Below are 16,540 nucleotides of genomic sequence, written 5' to 3'. Positions count from 1 at the left end.
ATACAGATATGCCCAATGCGAAACGTTCGAAAAGTCTAAATTCAAAACCCCCGCAGTGTCTTCTATTTCTATCGTTTTTTTTCCTCCAAACGTCCCGTACGCGCGGCCTACTTCTTTACGCTTCCTCGCGAGCGTGTAACTTGTGATATACATTACAGGCAGGCAGACGCACTTGCGCAATCCGTGGGCTATTTTTTTTCTCTCTCTCTCTGCATCGAAAAATATATTTTTCACCCACGATTCTCACGAGGTGTATTACCCCTTCCTCGGTAAAAGCCTCCGAAAGAGCCGTAAAGAGCAAAAAAAGCTGGCCCCGTGAGCGCGCGCGCGCGCGACTTTTAATTTAAAAGAAAAAAGCAGCGGCGGCAGCGCCATGTATGGCACGCGCGCGCCTCGTTTTCTCTCGCGCCCATAAATTCTGTTTCGCGCGCGACTTACTTTTGCACTGTGTATAATACATATATAGAAAGCTCCCAGGAAAGAGAGAGAGAGAGAGAGAGAAAAAAAAGTTACTGACCTTGAAAGGATTGTGTACTCAAAGGACGCGTACGAGGTGAATCGCGTATACGTGGGCGAGATCCCGACGTATCGAATTTGACCAACCAGAAGATTAGTAAATCGATCGCAATTAATCAAAATTCGAATGGGAAAAAAATGCCAGATAGATCGAAACTTGAAAGATAGCCATGTAAGAGCGGAAAACGGCTGCGCGAGACAAGTTACACGGGGATACCGCGATATGTTGCGCTTAGCCGCAGTATCTTCTCTTTGTCATCGTCGTCGTCGTCGTCGTCGTATTTGCAGTCATGATGGTACCTCGGTGTATGCACTACTCTTTGCTCTCGCGGAATCGTGACGCATGCATCTCTCTCTCTCTCGTCCACGGCGCATTTCTATATGTTGTATATGGCAGTCATTACGCGACGTATATAACTGTGACACGGAGTTATTACACGTTATACCGAGCCGGCATATATGTGCATATTATATTATGCTTTTCGATTTGATCGTGACCTCTTGTGACGCGTTGTAAAGATCTGCGGCAGTTACGGTCGGGGCCTGACGTTTACGGTATTTCCCATCGTTTGTCACAGCCACCCGCGCGACGCGTTAAACGACTGCAGCAGCGATCGGCTATACGTACGATGAACCAAGAGGGATTTTTATATCTCAGGCGCATCGCGCCTCGCATAGCGCATAGGCGTCGAGCGCGTTCGAAAATAGAAGAGGGTGGCATCCGAAAATCGTATCGAGAGAACGCGATAGATCGGGGACAAGGACGGCGATGCAATTTTACGCGACTCGATGCAGCCGCAACGTGTATAACGGTAGACGACGACGACGACAAAGACGACGCTCGGTGTTACCTTTCATTGCCATGTGCTACGACAGAATTACGCTGCCATCTTTCGCTTGGATCACATTTTAGCATACACGATTTTTCCCTCGGAGACTCTACTTCGCGAGTTTATATTTCGGAATTAATTATGCGCAAAAGTCCTGCCATTGAAAGTCAATCACGGCGAGCGTAATGTATACACGATCTTACGTATAGACGAGTTCGACAATGGCATATATCGAGTATACTTGGCTCCTGAAAAGGGATGACGGAAACATAATACCGCGCAGCAGCTAGAACAAAAGACACACCTATGCGAGTGGGGATGAATTCAATAGACATGTATATAAACACACACACACAGTAGTTTCCAACAGACTAACTTCATATCCAAGCATCCAAGTATTATGTACCTGCTATAGACGTGCACTGCAGAGCCGCCGATGAATGCATATCATAAAGCCGATTTTTACGCGCGCTTACATTATATAGTACGCAGCATATCGACAATTACCAATCGATGAAATAAATAATACGCGCGAGCCGGCGCGGGCCGCGATTCCAGCTTCTTACCACACACGCAGCGAAATATCGCTCGAAGCGCTCAAAAGCCATCCTCTCCCATTGTCTTGTCGCGTCGCGCTCAAACGAATAAATCCATATAAGCGTATTGTTCGCTAAAGCAATATTCGAACATAAACGCGTGTGTGCATATACGCATGCCGTACGTACGCACGATAATTAATCGGAGCAGTAAATCGAGAAAGGAAATATTTAAAACCTTTTCCGAGTCTACTCGGCTACTATAAATTATATTCACTTGATCCCTCGTTTATAATAGTATTTACGTGCGTATGCGGGTATGCGTGCATCGTTTATAACATCTAGGCACACGTGAAGGACAAGATACACAGCCGAGGAATTAAACTATTCTTCATGGCGCGAGGCTTTGATCGCATTATTAATTTTGCGAGAGAGACGACTGGCGTAAAACTGGCAACGGAAATGAGAGTAGTGCCCTTTGATGTCCTTCGGATTATTCGCCGTAATAAACTGAAACGCGTATACTCGAAGGGTTTTTAACAATTCAACTTTGGAGAAAAAGTCAGATGTACTGCAAAGCTCCTTTCACACGCGATGTATTGACCAACTTTTAACTGTACTACGGTTGCGGCTATTAAAGCAAGCATTACTTTTATCAAAAGAGCGTTTCAACCGAGTACCCCTGCAACGCAAATGAATATCAATCAAAGTCATTTGATCGCTGATTAGCCAACATGGATCGAGTTATGTGGCAGACTATTGAACCACTAAACTTCAAGAGTATCATTAATAAATAATTACGATTTATCCAGGAATTAATTACGTGTATGCAATATAATTCAAAATATAAGTAAATTAATTTCAAGGTCAATTCAAATTTCGTAAACATTTTCGGTACATTTTAAAATCGCGTGCAATGACTGCGAGGGTAAAATCTTATTTTGATTCAATTTAGTGTTAGATCAATGACACATAAGTGTGTATTAATATTATTGGAATATTTTGATTCATTTCTGACGGATTAATTATATCGGAAATCTCGCGCCGCAAAACCCCCACTGACTAGATTGGGTTTTTTTCTTCGCGTCTTTCCCTTCGAGTCCCTCTGAGCGTTTGTATACGTTTGCGTACAAGTTTGCTCGTATACACGCCACACATAATATAATATATACGAAGAGTTTCTGGATGAAGAGAGAAGTCTTGAAAAGGGTGGGGAAAGCAAAGTAGATTATAACATACGCATCTGTCGGTAATAAGTATACAGTGAGATTCTGTCGGGCTGCGTCGGTGGCGGCGGCGGAGGCGGCGGCGTCGGCCTGCTCCAAGCGTGAAAAATTCTGTTGCACACACATTTTATTTTTCGAGCCTCCACGTGTGTTTCTCCGCGCGCGCCGCAGCCGCTGCTCTCCCGAGCATTATACAGCACATATACTGCCTTACAGCTGCTCGAGGGAAATACGTCCTTATCGTTCTAGGAAAATCAGACGCACACACGCACACATCTACGTGCCCACTTGCACACACGCACTCGCAAGCATACGCACACTCACATTCTCTCGTATATAGTCAAACGCGGCTCTAAGCGGGGGATATACAGCCGGCGCATACCCGTATACCCATATACACATGTGTGTAAGCATCGTAACGCCTTGCTCCTCTTCCCTATATATACAGAGACGAAGTTGATTTTTGGAGAGATTCAGTGTGCTTCGAGACTTCGTCACGAGTAGACTTCGACTCCTTTTTTTTTTATACAATCCGCTCCGAAGCGATAGAGATTCCATAATCGCTCCCAATTACTTGCAATTATCGTTAGTTTTTCTTTGCGAATCGTCAACAACATGAGTGGTTTTAGTTTGAGGGCATTCGTCGCATTGGCTGTTCTGATGATCGTATGCGTGTCCATCGGCAGCGCAGGTGAGACATCCGATAATTAAGGTGCATTCGGCGCGAAATTTAACGCACTCGAGTCTCAAGGACGAGCCGAATTTCGCGTCTTGCCTCTCGTGCGAGTGTAAGTGCATTTTTAACGTTGTTTTGTGTATGTGTGTGTGTCTTATTGTTAAAGGGCCTGGAAAGCACTGGCACAGCGATACACGCTGCACGGGACCAGGAGGTTCGACCGGACACGCGAGAATCGGCCGCGGCCTGGGCAGGAACGGAGGCAAATGGTTCGGCAATAACGGTGGTTATCAGTCGACGAGCACCTACTATGTGTTCAACCCGAACTACGAGAACTGCGAGACCCGCTACGGAGAGCCCCCCAAGAATCCCAACTACTTCCAAACCATGAGCGAATGCCAGAGGGTTTGCCTCGACAGTGAGTTGAAAATTAGCGCAAAAATTCAAGTTGCGAGGGAGCACGCGATTATAAAAATATGTCAACCGTCCTGTCTTTTACAGTTTATCACGCTTAGAGCAGTAGATACGAGGTGCCTTTGAGGTGGAGTCGGCCATTTGGGGACCACATCAGCAAGTCCGAGGCCGAACGCACATTTATATTAAACCCGAGGAGAGATGCGGTATCCACGTGCATTACTGTGTACACAAACGGCGGCGCTTTACGTATCACCGATAACGATCTCGTCCAGCAGCGAATTTTACACGCGGCAAATAAGGCACTGCGTGTGTATAATAAAGCATACAAATGTGTGCGCATGTGCGTGGGTGAACGCGTGTGCGTATTTTATATATATAATATTGAGATGTTTGACATTTTATTCAAGGCAAACGCGCTGATTTTATATACATAGAGATATACATTCGCGTGTGTTGCAACGGCTTTTTCTTTCACTCACAATTTTAATGATTTTTATAATATGCGCGAGTGCAGCTGTCGACCGGTTGACTTTTCTCCGTTCTCTCATGCTCGTGCGCGCACACGACAACGACGACGATGATTGGAATTGAGCAGCCGACGAGCATTATATGCAGTCTGACACGTGTATGTACGATTGAAGTTGTATGCGTAAATGTGAATGCGTGTATGTATGTATGTATGTATGCAAGCATTTTCGAGAGGATAGCTTACGCATCGCAAAAATATCAGTTTTAACAATGCAATTTTAATCGACTAGATTTAACGTATTTTTTTACACTTTTATTTTATTGTAACGACATGAATTTTTTACTCGATTATTTTTTCATAATAATGAAAACGATTTTTTTTAACAACATTCCTGCGTACTAATTATTTTATCCAACTTCCCCGAATCTATGCGCACGAAACTTCAATGGGCATTTACGAGAGCGAAAGTTAAAATATTCTTGGCTGCAGGCGTCGATGATCCGGCGCACGTACGTATATAAACTACGTATAATGAAAAATCACTTGGTTCAAATGGTTCACAAACCTTTTCACTCGAAGCGATCGATAAACGCCTCCAAAATTAGTCTTCGATTACTCCCACTCCCTCTCTCTCTTTATATTCCTTTTTTCCTCCTTTCTTTCTCTCGATGAAAAGTGAAGTTTTACGAATTCACTGCAGGCGCATCGATCTGATTACAACATTTTTAGGCGTATATATATACGTATCACAGAGACGCGCAGCGAGAGACGACGCACAGTGTATATAATTCGTGAAAAGCCAGGCGGGCACTCGAGACAAGCCACTACTGGCACGGCGGCTACGCGCCGCGACGTTGAAAACTGCGTACCGTCTGGCGTGTCGAAATATAGGTGGCTTGCCTCTGCGCCGCTGCACTCTCTGCGACCGAATCTCCGTCGACGAGAATAAACGCGCCGGACTACGATATACCCTACCACTTTTACGCGCCTTTATAGCGACAGTTGCACACATGCACATATTAACATATATATAGAGAGAGAGAGACAAGAGTATACAGATATACTCGTGCACACATGGGCAAACGAATGCAACCAAGTTGTGACACCTTATGCGCTCGCAGCCAAAGCCTATGTGCTGTAGCAGCAGCAGTAGCGGCGAGCGCGGAGAGTCATTTCCGCTCTTTTCTCGGAATGCCAGTTTATATATTAGAAAGAAAGGCAAAAAATCGCTAATATACTTTACGCGCGCGAGGAGCTTCGTTTTGAGCACAGACCGAAAGTTTATGTCATTATATTCGCTGCACGATGTGACCACGAGCAATTCTCGTCTTCTTTTTTGCTCGGCTGTACTGCTAATCATTCGAAGATGTTAATAACAATGACAAATATTGCGCGTGCCTCACGCAGAAATTCTTCATTTTTTTTTCTCCATCTTGGTTCGCGCGCAATATACGTTTCAACGAGCAAAAGAGCTAGAGGATTTTTTGTTAGAAAAGTCGTAAAAAAATATTAAAAATAGCGAGGTGCGAGCGCAAAGGCGCTTTATGCTTTTCCTTGAAATTCTATAAAGGCCCGCGATTCAAAAGCTTCGCTTATAAGCGATTTTTCAACAAGACGCGGAGAATTAAAACAGCGGAATGTATATCGTAAAACTACCCGAGAGAATGAGCCGCGTAAATAAAGACATTGGCTTTTTCGCTCGTAGTAATCTTTAACGCGCTTTCGGTCCTGGAATCCGTATGCATATGCGCAAACGCAAAGTGAAAAATCGTCCGACGATAATTGCCGTTAAAAAGTGAAGAAGAAGAAGCGCACACCGAGTGACATACTTTTTCTTCAAGTACGCAACGAATCAGGCAAAAAAAAAAGCCAACATATCGCGGCGTCGGGAAAAAAAGAGGCGACAACACCGAGCCGTAATGCGCTAGCTCATCAATTATGAGTCTCTTGTCAACGTAGTACTACTGGCGTTCCGTTTAAAAAATTCAAAGCATTATCGAATTTTTGCCGAAGAAAATGGCAATTAATTAAACGAGGCGTGCATGCGAGTAAGGTCGCCGGTTAGTCGCCGCGCGTGTATATATCTTTCTTGCGCTAAATAATAGAGCCGTTCGTCACGCAGGCGTTGAAGCTCAATTAATTAGCTTATTGCATAAACGAGCTTGGATTTTCTCGTAATTATATATGTTACGATGCACTGCAGGCTTCTCCGGTCTGGTATAATGATATAATGGCACTTACCGTCGTCGCTGAGCTCGAGATTGGTGTAGCTGTCCCAGTGCAGTATGGGATCGTGATGGGCCGATGCGTGGGGTACGGCGGGGGTCGGCGCCGGCACCGGCCCGTCGAGGCGACGCGCGTCGTTGGCGAAGTACAGGGTGACCACACTGTCGGGTGGGCATCTGGAGTCGCTGCAGGCAACGTCGAGTTCCGAGCGGGGAAACGACACGACGTTCTCCGTGATTACGCACGTGTGGAACTGTCAATAAATATTTTCATTATAAATAAATAACGTTATAGAGACTTTGAAAAAAGCTCGCTGTTTGTCGGTCGTACCTGCAGGGAAAACATGACCTCGCGACCTTGACTCGAGTAGATTCGATGATAGCACTTGACGAGGATGTCTCCGCGCAGCCTCAGCCCGCCCAAATTAACGGTAAACTCTTGGGCGTTGGTCACGGAGTAGAGATCGGACGTGAAGACCGGCGTGAGGCCCTCGTAGACCTTGAAGAAGGCCCGGCAGCCGGTGGGCTCGAACAGCGGCACCCCGAGAACGGTGAGATGCGTCAGGTAGAGCGGCGTCGAGCTGATGCGCAACGAGCCGGCGAGCAGACCTCCAAAGTACTCGATGTATCTGTGTGTATGAAAAAACAACATCGTCACGCCTTGTGTTTATAAATCTCAAAGAGAGGCCAATGACTTTTTAATTTGCTTCACAAAATGACGCATGATAAATCAGAAAATGATAAGGCTTTTTCACGCCAGCCGTTGCAGAGTTACATACGAGCGGCACGCGCGCGTGACAGTAATTTCAAGTGGAGCCGGAATAAATCAAGAAAATTAATCATGGAGCAAAGAGCCCCACGAGTGCTCGCGGGGACGAAAAAAGCTAGCCATTAACGACTAAATTACATACCGCAAGAGATATTGTAGCTAAAGATCTGGCCGTGCGATTTATATGCAGGTACGAAGGTATAACGATGAATTGCGCTTACCGAATCTTTTCAAAATCGGCCACGAACGAGGCTCGAATAATTTTCAAAATATGAAAAACAACGGGCACATACAAACGAGCGGACAACATACGCACACACACACAGAACGCGCACACTCGATCGGTTTTCCCTTTCGCTGCTTTGGGGAAAACGAGCTCTTATTATGCCGCGGCAGGCATAGGCAAGCAGCACAGTACGTCGTGTATTCCAAATTACTGGTTCTGCGCGCCGCGATCATGGAAGAAAAGTGCAGCGCTCGGCGCGAGTTAAAAGCCTATTGGCCTTTATGCGCGTCGTTGCGCATATACACGTACGCGTGCGTGTCGCCAGCGGCTCGCCATAAAAGGTTCAAGCGAAAAAGCTAGTTTTGTCCGAGACCGAGAAAGAGAGAGAGAGAGAGAACGACGCGTACATATATCTGTGTGTTTGTGCAGTTTTGCTTCTCTCCTTTTAAATAGGGATGAGCGTGGGAAGCTGATTATACGGGCAGGCTCGGCAGTTCGCGTAAATTGCGCTCCTCGCGATACGCGTATAAGCGAGTAAAGCAGCGCAGAGCTCGGCAGTCGCTTTAATCCGTTTGATTTTTCATCGCGCGAGATGTGCAAAAATAAAAACTCGTCTCTGGAGCTCGTATACACACGCGTAAGTGAGCACAATGACAATATGTCCAGAGTATGGGATAATAGTTTAATAAGCTCAATCAGTGCAGCTCGCTCTTGGTATATAAGACCAGTTCGATCTCACGCAACTCACTCGGCGCAGCGGATAAATACATAACAATGAGCGAAATTAAATGATGACGGCGCGGTATAATGCTTTACAGCAGGCTATGCTACGTACCTTCTATGGGAGGGCACAGCGAGTGGGCCGATTTTGTCGTCGAGAAATCTGCGCATGGCGAACCTGTCGAGCGCCTGATCTCTGCCTCCGCAGATGCTGCTGTAGTTCATGTACGCCGATACGGCGACACCCAATCGCTCCTTGCTGCCTCTGTGGACGACAATCCGAAACATTATTATCGTTATTACGAGTTCTGCACATAGGCCCCGAGGGAATTGTTCCATCGGAATCGTGTATTTTTCAAGTAATTTATATTGAAAGAAAGAGTCGCTACCTGGCGTGGAGAACGACGACGCGATTGTTGGCGGCGTTGAGCCAGGAGTCCAGCTCCTTGCACAGCGAGCAGAGCCTCTCGAGACTCGGCGCCAGTCCTTGAGGCCAGCCCGCCTCGCGCGTGTTCGCTTCTCCGGGTCTGCCTGGTGACGACAGGTTGAAGATCTGCTCGGGGCCCCGATAGAGACGTCAACGACAAAAAACAAACAAACGAAACATCGAGTCATTAGAGACGTTGAGCGAGTTCGTTTCGTTTCTCTCCGTCTTTTTTGCGCCGCTCGTATGTAATAAAACTTACCATGTAATTATCGGCGTGTTTGGCTCTGAGTAAGGAGGTGGCATGCTCGAGGACTCCTCGGGCGTCCTCGCGATACCACAGCGCTATTATTCGCTCGGTTACGTAACACAGCTCCATGACTTCGCTGACGCGTCCACCAGCACCCGAACCGGCGGAGGAGGCAGCGCCAGAACCGGCGGTAACGGCACCGTTGCACTTGGTCGTTGCTTTCGTTTTCGCGCCATCGCTTACTTCGCTTCCCACGGGCAAACTCGTCGGATTCGTCGGTGTCGCGGGCGTCGTTGTCACGCTCGGCGTTGGAGTTGGCGTCACGTGCTGCTGCTGCTGCTTCACGCCACCGTTGGGTATTATCGAGGCGCCGCTCGACGAGTCCGCACCCACGCCCGGCGTTCTTTGGTGGGCGCGGGACGTCGTTGACGGCGACGCGGCTCTTTTCGCTGAACTCGACGGTGTCTATAAACAAACCAAAATGGACCCAAAATTATTCCCACGATGTACTTGAAAAACAACACACGAGTACAGGCTTTTGTCTGAGAGCTTTATGGTATAAGTAGCGCAATCCAAACCTCGGTGCTGTAGGTCGGCTCGTAAACGATTCGGATGATAAACTTTTTACGCGCCATTTCCTCGCTAGCACTAATATCACGGCAGCACTACGAGACATGTTATCGATCGACGCTCGGCAAGAGGAAAAGTCGCCCATCTACGCGCGTCGTATGTGTACAAGCTACGAGCTGACCGCCACCCGCGCGTACATAACAATGTAGATCGCGGTAGTTCGCGGCGTTCCACATGACGTCGAATCAACGACTAAAGGCTCGGCGGCGATGATTTTTTCCCGACGTTTCCGTAACGCCCCCGCCTTCGGAGCCTGATCTATTTTGCGCTACTATAATACAGCACTTGAGATTTCGCGCGCGCTGCCTGCATACAGCAGCATACGCGTTACAAGGAGAGGGAGTATATCAAGAGCATAATGCACGACAGCTCGAGACTCTTGGAAACTATAAAGTGCAGTACTGCGCTAAGTATGCTTACGTAAAGGTCGCGGTTTTTCGTGATACATTTTCTTGTGCTGCACGTATGTGAGCCATGGCACGAGCATTACGCAATTCCTTGGCGCGATTAAAGCTATACTGCTGCTACTGCTTGAAAGCTCAGCGCTGCACTTTTATGACTCACTGCAGCTCAAGGCACGGAAAATATTAATATTGCCGGCAATTAAACGAATTATCCCGCGGGATGCGCGCCAATCATCGGCTTTTCATGTACACACTACTGCATGCATTAAAAAGCGTGACTGCGCTCGATCTAGATACAAAATTTGCTTAACCTCCATCGAAAAAAAAAACACATACGCACAAAGTGTTTGCGCGCCCGTACTTATGTAGAATGGTACACAGATGGAACTCGCGCGAGTTGTGTATAAATGAATGAAAAATGATATTCTCACCGCGAGGAATGCACTACGCGCAGTATGTACGCGCAGTGTGTATGTGCAGCAACAACAGACGCGCAGAGGTATATATACAAGACAAAATAAGCACAGACTTGTTTATGTCGGTGTACGATGCACATCGCGCACGCACACGATGTGCGTGTTATATGCGTACCCTCGTTTCATCGCTCACAGAAATAAACCCTCTCGCGCGTGGCCGTATGCGCGCGAGCGACGACGAGGTAAGAGAAGGCGCGAGCGACAAAAACCTGCAAGAATAGCTGTAATCTCAATAATCGTATCAAGGTTGCAGCTCCCCCCGTGCCGCGTGCCTCGCGTCAAAGTATCTCAATGTACATACACAATCGACTCTACGATGGGTCAGGGAATAAAAAGTCCGCCAACGCGTGATACACATTGTTGCGCGCGAAAAAGACCTTGAAGTTCGAGCTCGTCCATTATCGCTCGTCGCCGATTAATTATCTAATCTGCGTTAAAAGCTGCTCTCTTCGATCGGCAATTTGTCAGCGATTTTTTCGAATTATGTAAATCCACTCCACGCGGAGAGATGCAACATACGTATATTTCATTTAGTTTGTTTGAAAAGTTTCCGACACGAGCGCGCGTATATATGTGTATGCGTATACGCTATCTTGTCTCGAGAAGCTTACAACTATGAGTTTTCGAGCGCTACAAGCCAGACGAGCCAGACAGGCTTAACGAACGAACGAAAATTTCACGTTAAAAGCCGAGTAATTAGTAAGGCCGGAAAAATTGAAACGTTACAAGTACTTTTCAAACTTGGTAAATATATTTATAAAAAAAAAGGAACAGCCAAAAAATGTAAATGTCGAGTACTTGATACACAGAGAGCTTGTTAATTTAAATCGTGAACTTCGATGCAAATTACGTTTAATTTATCACTCGGTGCGTGTCTCGAAAACAGCAGAAAGAAAAAAAGAATAATAATAATAATAAACTTTAACGACCTATACGCGAGCGGCGTGCATGCGCTGTGTATACTATACGGCAAACAGACTATATATATACACGCGGTGTGCCATTATGGCAATGATAAAAAATGTTTGGCCGGGTAAAAACATCGTCGGATTGCGATTTGCACATTTGCGCACACACGCGTATACACACACGCGCGCGCACGAGGTTTGCTCTACTTATTCGCGCGTACATAAAGCTTGGCATAAAACAATAAACTATAAGCCATGCTAATGTTAAAAAAAATAAAAAGAAATAAATCAATGAGCTTTACGCGCAGCAGTTTACCGAGAAAAAAACTAGTTTCGTTATCGGCCTTTTTACCATAAGTCAGAGCGCACCTGCTGCTGATCTTTAATAAACAATTTTTTTTTCGCCTTCCGAGTAAAACAACAATCGTGATTCCGTGCGCGAGTGTGTGCTTTTACGGCGGTGCGGATTAAAGCTCGCTCGCTCGAGTTGGCTCAAAGTTCAGACGCGGCGCGCAAACAAGCGGGCGACGATCTTCGCGCAGACGAATGAGCAAACGGGCCGAGAGGATGATTTTGATTACGTGGATGATAGTCGTTACGCGGAGAGCGCTACGAACTTTGCTCATTTTCATAATGAAAAAGCAGCGCAGCAGCATACGATACTAACCTGTTGTTTATTCCTGCCAAGCGTGGCGGCGTTCTTTGCCTGCGACTCGTAGCTTCCATTGTGCTGCAACAAACCAAGGACGAGGAAACATTTTATTCCAATTGCGATCGGTTGTCATTTCTCGATTGTAATGCAATGCGTGAATCTTTGTATATATAATACGTGCAGTATGTATGTATGTAATGTATGTAATGTATGTGCTCGAGGCAGCCGCTGAGACAAGGGACTTCACCTCGATATGAAGCGCCGTGTGCCAAACGGTAAAAGCAATTCTGTGTAGCAGAGTCTGCGTGTCGCCGCCTCCTATCGGCCTCTGTAATGCGCTATCCTGCTGCTGCTTATTATTATTATTATTATTATTATTATTGACGCAGTCAACGTCTACGTCGCCCCGAACGTAGTTGCCGTTCGCGTAATCGCGCGCCGCCGCCGCCTCCACCACAGCCCGGCTTCTGTCCCGGACGACGACTGCTCTCGACTGTTTTTTCCCTAAACTGCACGTACAACGCAGCTCTGCTGCCATGGCGTGTGTGTGTATAATGTACGTGAGGGCTCTCTGTCTTTCTCTCTCACTCGTTCCGTTGCAGCGGCTCGTCGATTTATCTGCGCGACTCGGAGCGACTTTTTTTCCCCTTTAACGGAGCCAAAGCAAGGTAAAATCGAGAAAGTCCTCGAGTCTCGCTGGGTTTCACGCGCTCGCGCGTCTTGTTTTACAAAGTTCGCGCGCTTGTACCTTATCAATCTCTTTTAAGCCGCGCGCGTGCACGCTCTCTACCTATATACACGCAGTCTCTCGCTTGCTATAACAGTCGCGCGGCAACTCGTTCCGATTTATGTTCACTTTATGTACGCATCGATTGATTCGACTCGATATATACAAAGTTTCACGAGTACGAGCTACCGTGTCGCGCCTTTTCTACATGTACACAGGATCGGTTTTTTTTTTAAGCAGCCGAAGATTGATTTTCAACTTTGTTGATTGTTTAATTTTCAACTTGCGTGGCTGGCTCGGTTACTTCGGATAAACTTATAATTGTCCGATCAAAGCTCCCTTTGTTATAGGCCCCACGCAGCAAGTTCCACTGTACGAGCTAGACGACTGCACGCACTCGATACGCGACGAGGCACATGACTGCACTGCAACATTTTGGGGCTACCACTACGCCCTCGAAAAACTGCATCGGCTAGCCGACTGCGAGGAGCGATCCTGCGCGCCGGCGCCGGCCGGATCGAAATGCAGCATCTTCCCTATATATATGTGTGCTTCCTATACTGCAGCTCCTACTACCACTATAACTTCTGACTCGCTATATACATGTATTATTTGGCAAGCGAAAAAGCTATCTCGTGCTCGCGATTTATGAGCTTCTGGCTCCGGCGCGCTCTACGTATCGTACGCCACGTACGAGAAATCAAGAAAAATCGATGCAACGAGAATCGGCCTAAAAATGCTGTTACGACTAAAAGCATTGACCACCCGCCGCCGCCGCCGCCGCTGATGCAATTTCGCCGGGCGCGCTATCGAAGCGCTAACGCGATGCGAGAACGAGAGCTCCAGTTGGAAACTTAATTTTCTCATGAGCGAGTACTGTATCGCACGCGGAAACTACACAGAGTTCCGACTAGGAGTGCTAATTCATTTATTAAGTACACCCCGGCCCTCTAGGACATCGGACAAAGTTTAAAATCGTTAGCCGTACGGGCAGTTGCATCTCTCGAGGATATTGATGGTACGCTCAGGTGCTTTCGAGTCTCCGCGCGCTCTACAACGAAACTTCGGAAATTTACTACATTTCGGAAGAGGATTTTTTTTTTATGATTTTATCTAAATTGGTTCTAAAACTGAAAAGGAAATATTTCCAGGAAAAAAGTGGGTAAATCTTGAGACAGGATGAGGAAGGTTCCAAATTTAGCCGAGGATAAATTTCGACGATAAGCACTAGTCTCGAAGCTCGAACTATAAAGATGAGCTTGAAACAGTGTTTTCTCGTAGATAGACCACTTTAACCTGAATGAATGACAGACAGACGTATTGATTCATCAACGTCAAGTTTCAACCATTGGAGAGCCTTTTTATATCTTACTTATAAAATCGATACCTAAATCTTAGTATTTTATCTGCATTGAATTTTTCTACCTTAAAAAGCTCATTTTCCAAAAAAATGACGTTTCCTATTGTCATCAACTACTAAAACAATTGATTTGCATATTTTGATTCCACCATTAATTATAGACTTGTTGAATTTTCAGCTATCAGCTCGTACAACGATAGCGAATATTGCTTTTTTGGCAAACGCCCAAAACGTCATTACACGATATAAATAATAGGGTCAATGTGTGTGTGTGTGTGTGTATGTAACATCTATGACGCGCAGAAAGAGAAAAGAGCGAGTGAGAGATTATATTTAGCCAAACGATAAAACGAACAATGCCCGCTCATATTTTCAGTGCTTTTGATTCTTGCAATTTTTTTCTTTTTTTTTTCAGAGAACGATTTAGTTTTTTAGTGCCCATTGGCGCCTAGCGCCATCTCGCGGAAGAGCTCGGAAGCTACTGCTGCTGCTCCTCCTCCTCCCGACGTGATTTAAAGCTGGCAATTTTCATAATTAAGATTACCGTCTCCACCTGTTGGGATTATGAGCCTTGAAGAATAAGAAGAAAAAAAGTCTATCTAATGAATCGAGCGATATATCACAGCTCGACCTTTTATTATATTACACGTATATGAGGCTTGATTCGCGCGAGCGATAATGACCCGTTGCCTGCCGAGTTACAATGGCACGTTTAAATACAGTAGCGTTTGTCCACGTGCATTATACATGTATGTGTGTATCATGTGAATGCGCTGCCCCTGCTGCTGCTGTACTTCAACGGGTCGCGGCCTTGACTCGAGGCACACAACACACGTTATTATTGTACATTACAAAGCGAATGTGTCAGAATGCAATATTTTAGTCCTTATCGTCGTTGTTAAGGTGATCCGGCTAATTTTTACTGCGACATTTTTTTTTTTTGATGATTAAGAAAACAAGCCGAGCCCAACAACCGAGTACGACACGTACGTAACTAAAAACAACGACGAGATCCTTTTAATTCCTGCTTTGCCGTTATTTATATAGTATCGTCGAGAGACAGACGGAGAGAGAGAGAGAAATAAAAAAATCGCAGCGCGCGAGCATTGCTCTCGCACACGTCTCCGATTTCACGGGCGTCAATTAGTCATATATTTCTCTACTGCCAATACGGACTTTGCACATTTGCGCGCGTGTATGTATCGCAAGGCCGTTCCCGCGCGCGCGAGAGGATGAAAAAAAAGCCATGCGCAGAATCCTATAAGTTTTTAATTGCAGGCCATAATTTATCACGCAGCAGCAGCCGGCAACCTATATTTATGCAATAAAAATTTTGGACTAGTCGCCAAGAGTCGTAGAGTACTGCGCGCAGCTTTAATTATCCGCGTAATTTAAATACATTTTCTCGTTTAGTAGCGGTAATAGTTTCATAACTCTTGGCTTTTACAGTCTTCAAACTCGCACGTGTGAGTGTGTATGCGCGCTATGGATATGCGTAATGTACGCAAACCAAATCCTATGGACTCGAGTAATTATGAAATCACGTTTCGAAATGCAGTGATTATTTGAACAGGTGCTCGACGATACTTGTACATACATTTGTATATAAATATAAATATCTTTCAATTTTCAGCGCAATAATACGTCGGTAAAAAGTTTCGCTATTTTTCTTCGTTCCTGAAAACGGTACTACGCTGAGAAATCGGAGCGAATTTCGAACTGCACTTGGCGAACTTGCAGAAGCAATCGGAAACTGTACCCTACGTGAGTGTTTTATACGTCGCCCAGCTGATTACAATCGATATATACGTATATATAGCTGAGAAACCTTTACTCTTTCTCTCTTGACTCTTGCGAGTCAGATAAGGGCGGACAGTTTCGCCTCGAAAAGAGAGAGAGAGAGAGAGAGAGAAAGAGAAGGAGACTTTTATATGTGTGTCGCGTCGCATAGAAAGTACACAGGGCACGCCTGTATACACATATAAACCGACACAAACACAGCACAGACACCAGAAGTGAAAAAATTGTAAGTGCAGAGCTGACGACGATAGGTACAGCCGATATACGTCCGTTTGACTTTTCCTTTGTTGAAACGATCC

The 16,540-nt window shown here is 45.9% G+C and overlaps 1 protein-coding gene across 10 annotated transcripts in view; it reads right to left on the bottom strand.

The window, feature by feature from the left end:
* Positions 1-16,540, bottom strand: part of LOC106654995 (tensin-1) — a 100,239-nt gene that overhangs the window by 11,609 nt on the left and 72,090 nt on the right. For 8 of the 10 annotated variants that reach the window (XM_023461393.1, XM_023461395.1, XM_023461397.1 and 5 more), the window contains 6 exons: positions 12,370-12,432; positions 9,297-9,749; positions 9,000-9,163; positions 8,726-8,875; positions 7,227-7,524; positions 6,912-7,149 (listed from right to left, as the gene is read on the bottom strand). In XM_023461393.1, coding sequence (XP_023317161.1) covers positions 6,912-7,149; positions 7,227-7,524; positions 8,726-8,875; positions 9,000-9,163; positions 9,297-9,749; positions 12,370-12,432 — 1,366 coding nt within the window. Of the gene's footprint in view, positions 1-6,911; positions 7,150-7,226; positions 7,525-8,725; positions 8,876-8,999; positions 9,164-9,296; positions 9,750-9,862; positions 9,982-12,369; positions 12,433-16,540 lie in introns of those variants that run through there. The other 2 variants (XM_023461402.1, XM_023461396.1) reach the window with 2 other exon arrangements.

The sequence above is a fragment of the Trichogramma pretiosum genome, unplaced genomic scaffold, assembly GCF_000599845.2.
Source record: "Trichogramma pretiosum strain Unisexual culture from Peru unplaced genomic scaffold, Tpre_2.0 scaffold2, whole genome shotgun sequence".
In the NCBI taxonomy this organism is placed as follows: domain Eukaryota; kingdom Metazoa; phylum Arthropoda; class Insecta; order Hymenoptera; family Trichogrammatidae; genus Trichogramma; species Trichogramma pretiosum.
Note: the sequence above shows the minus strand (reverse complement) of the source record. Positions and strands in the feature narration are given on the sequence as shown.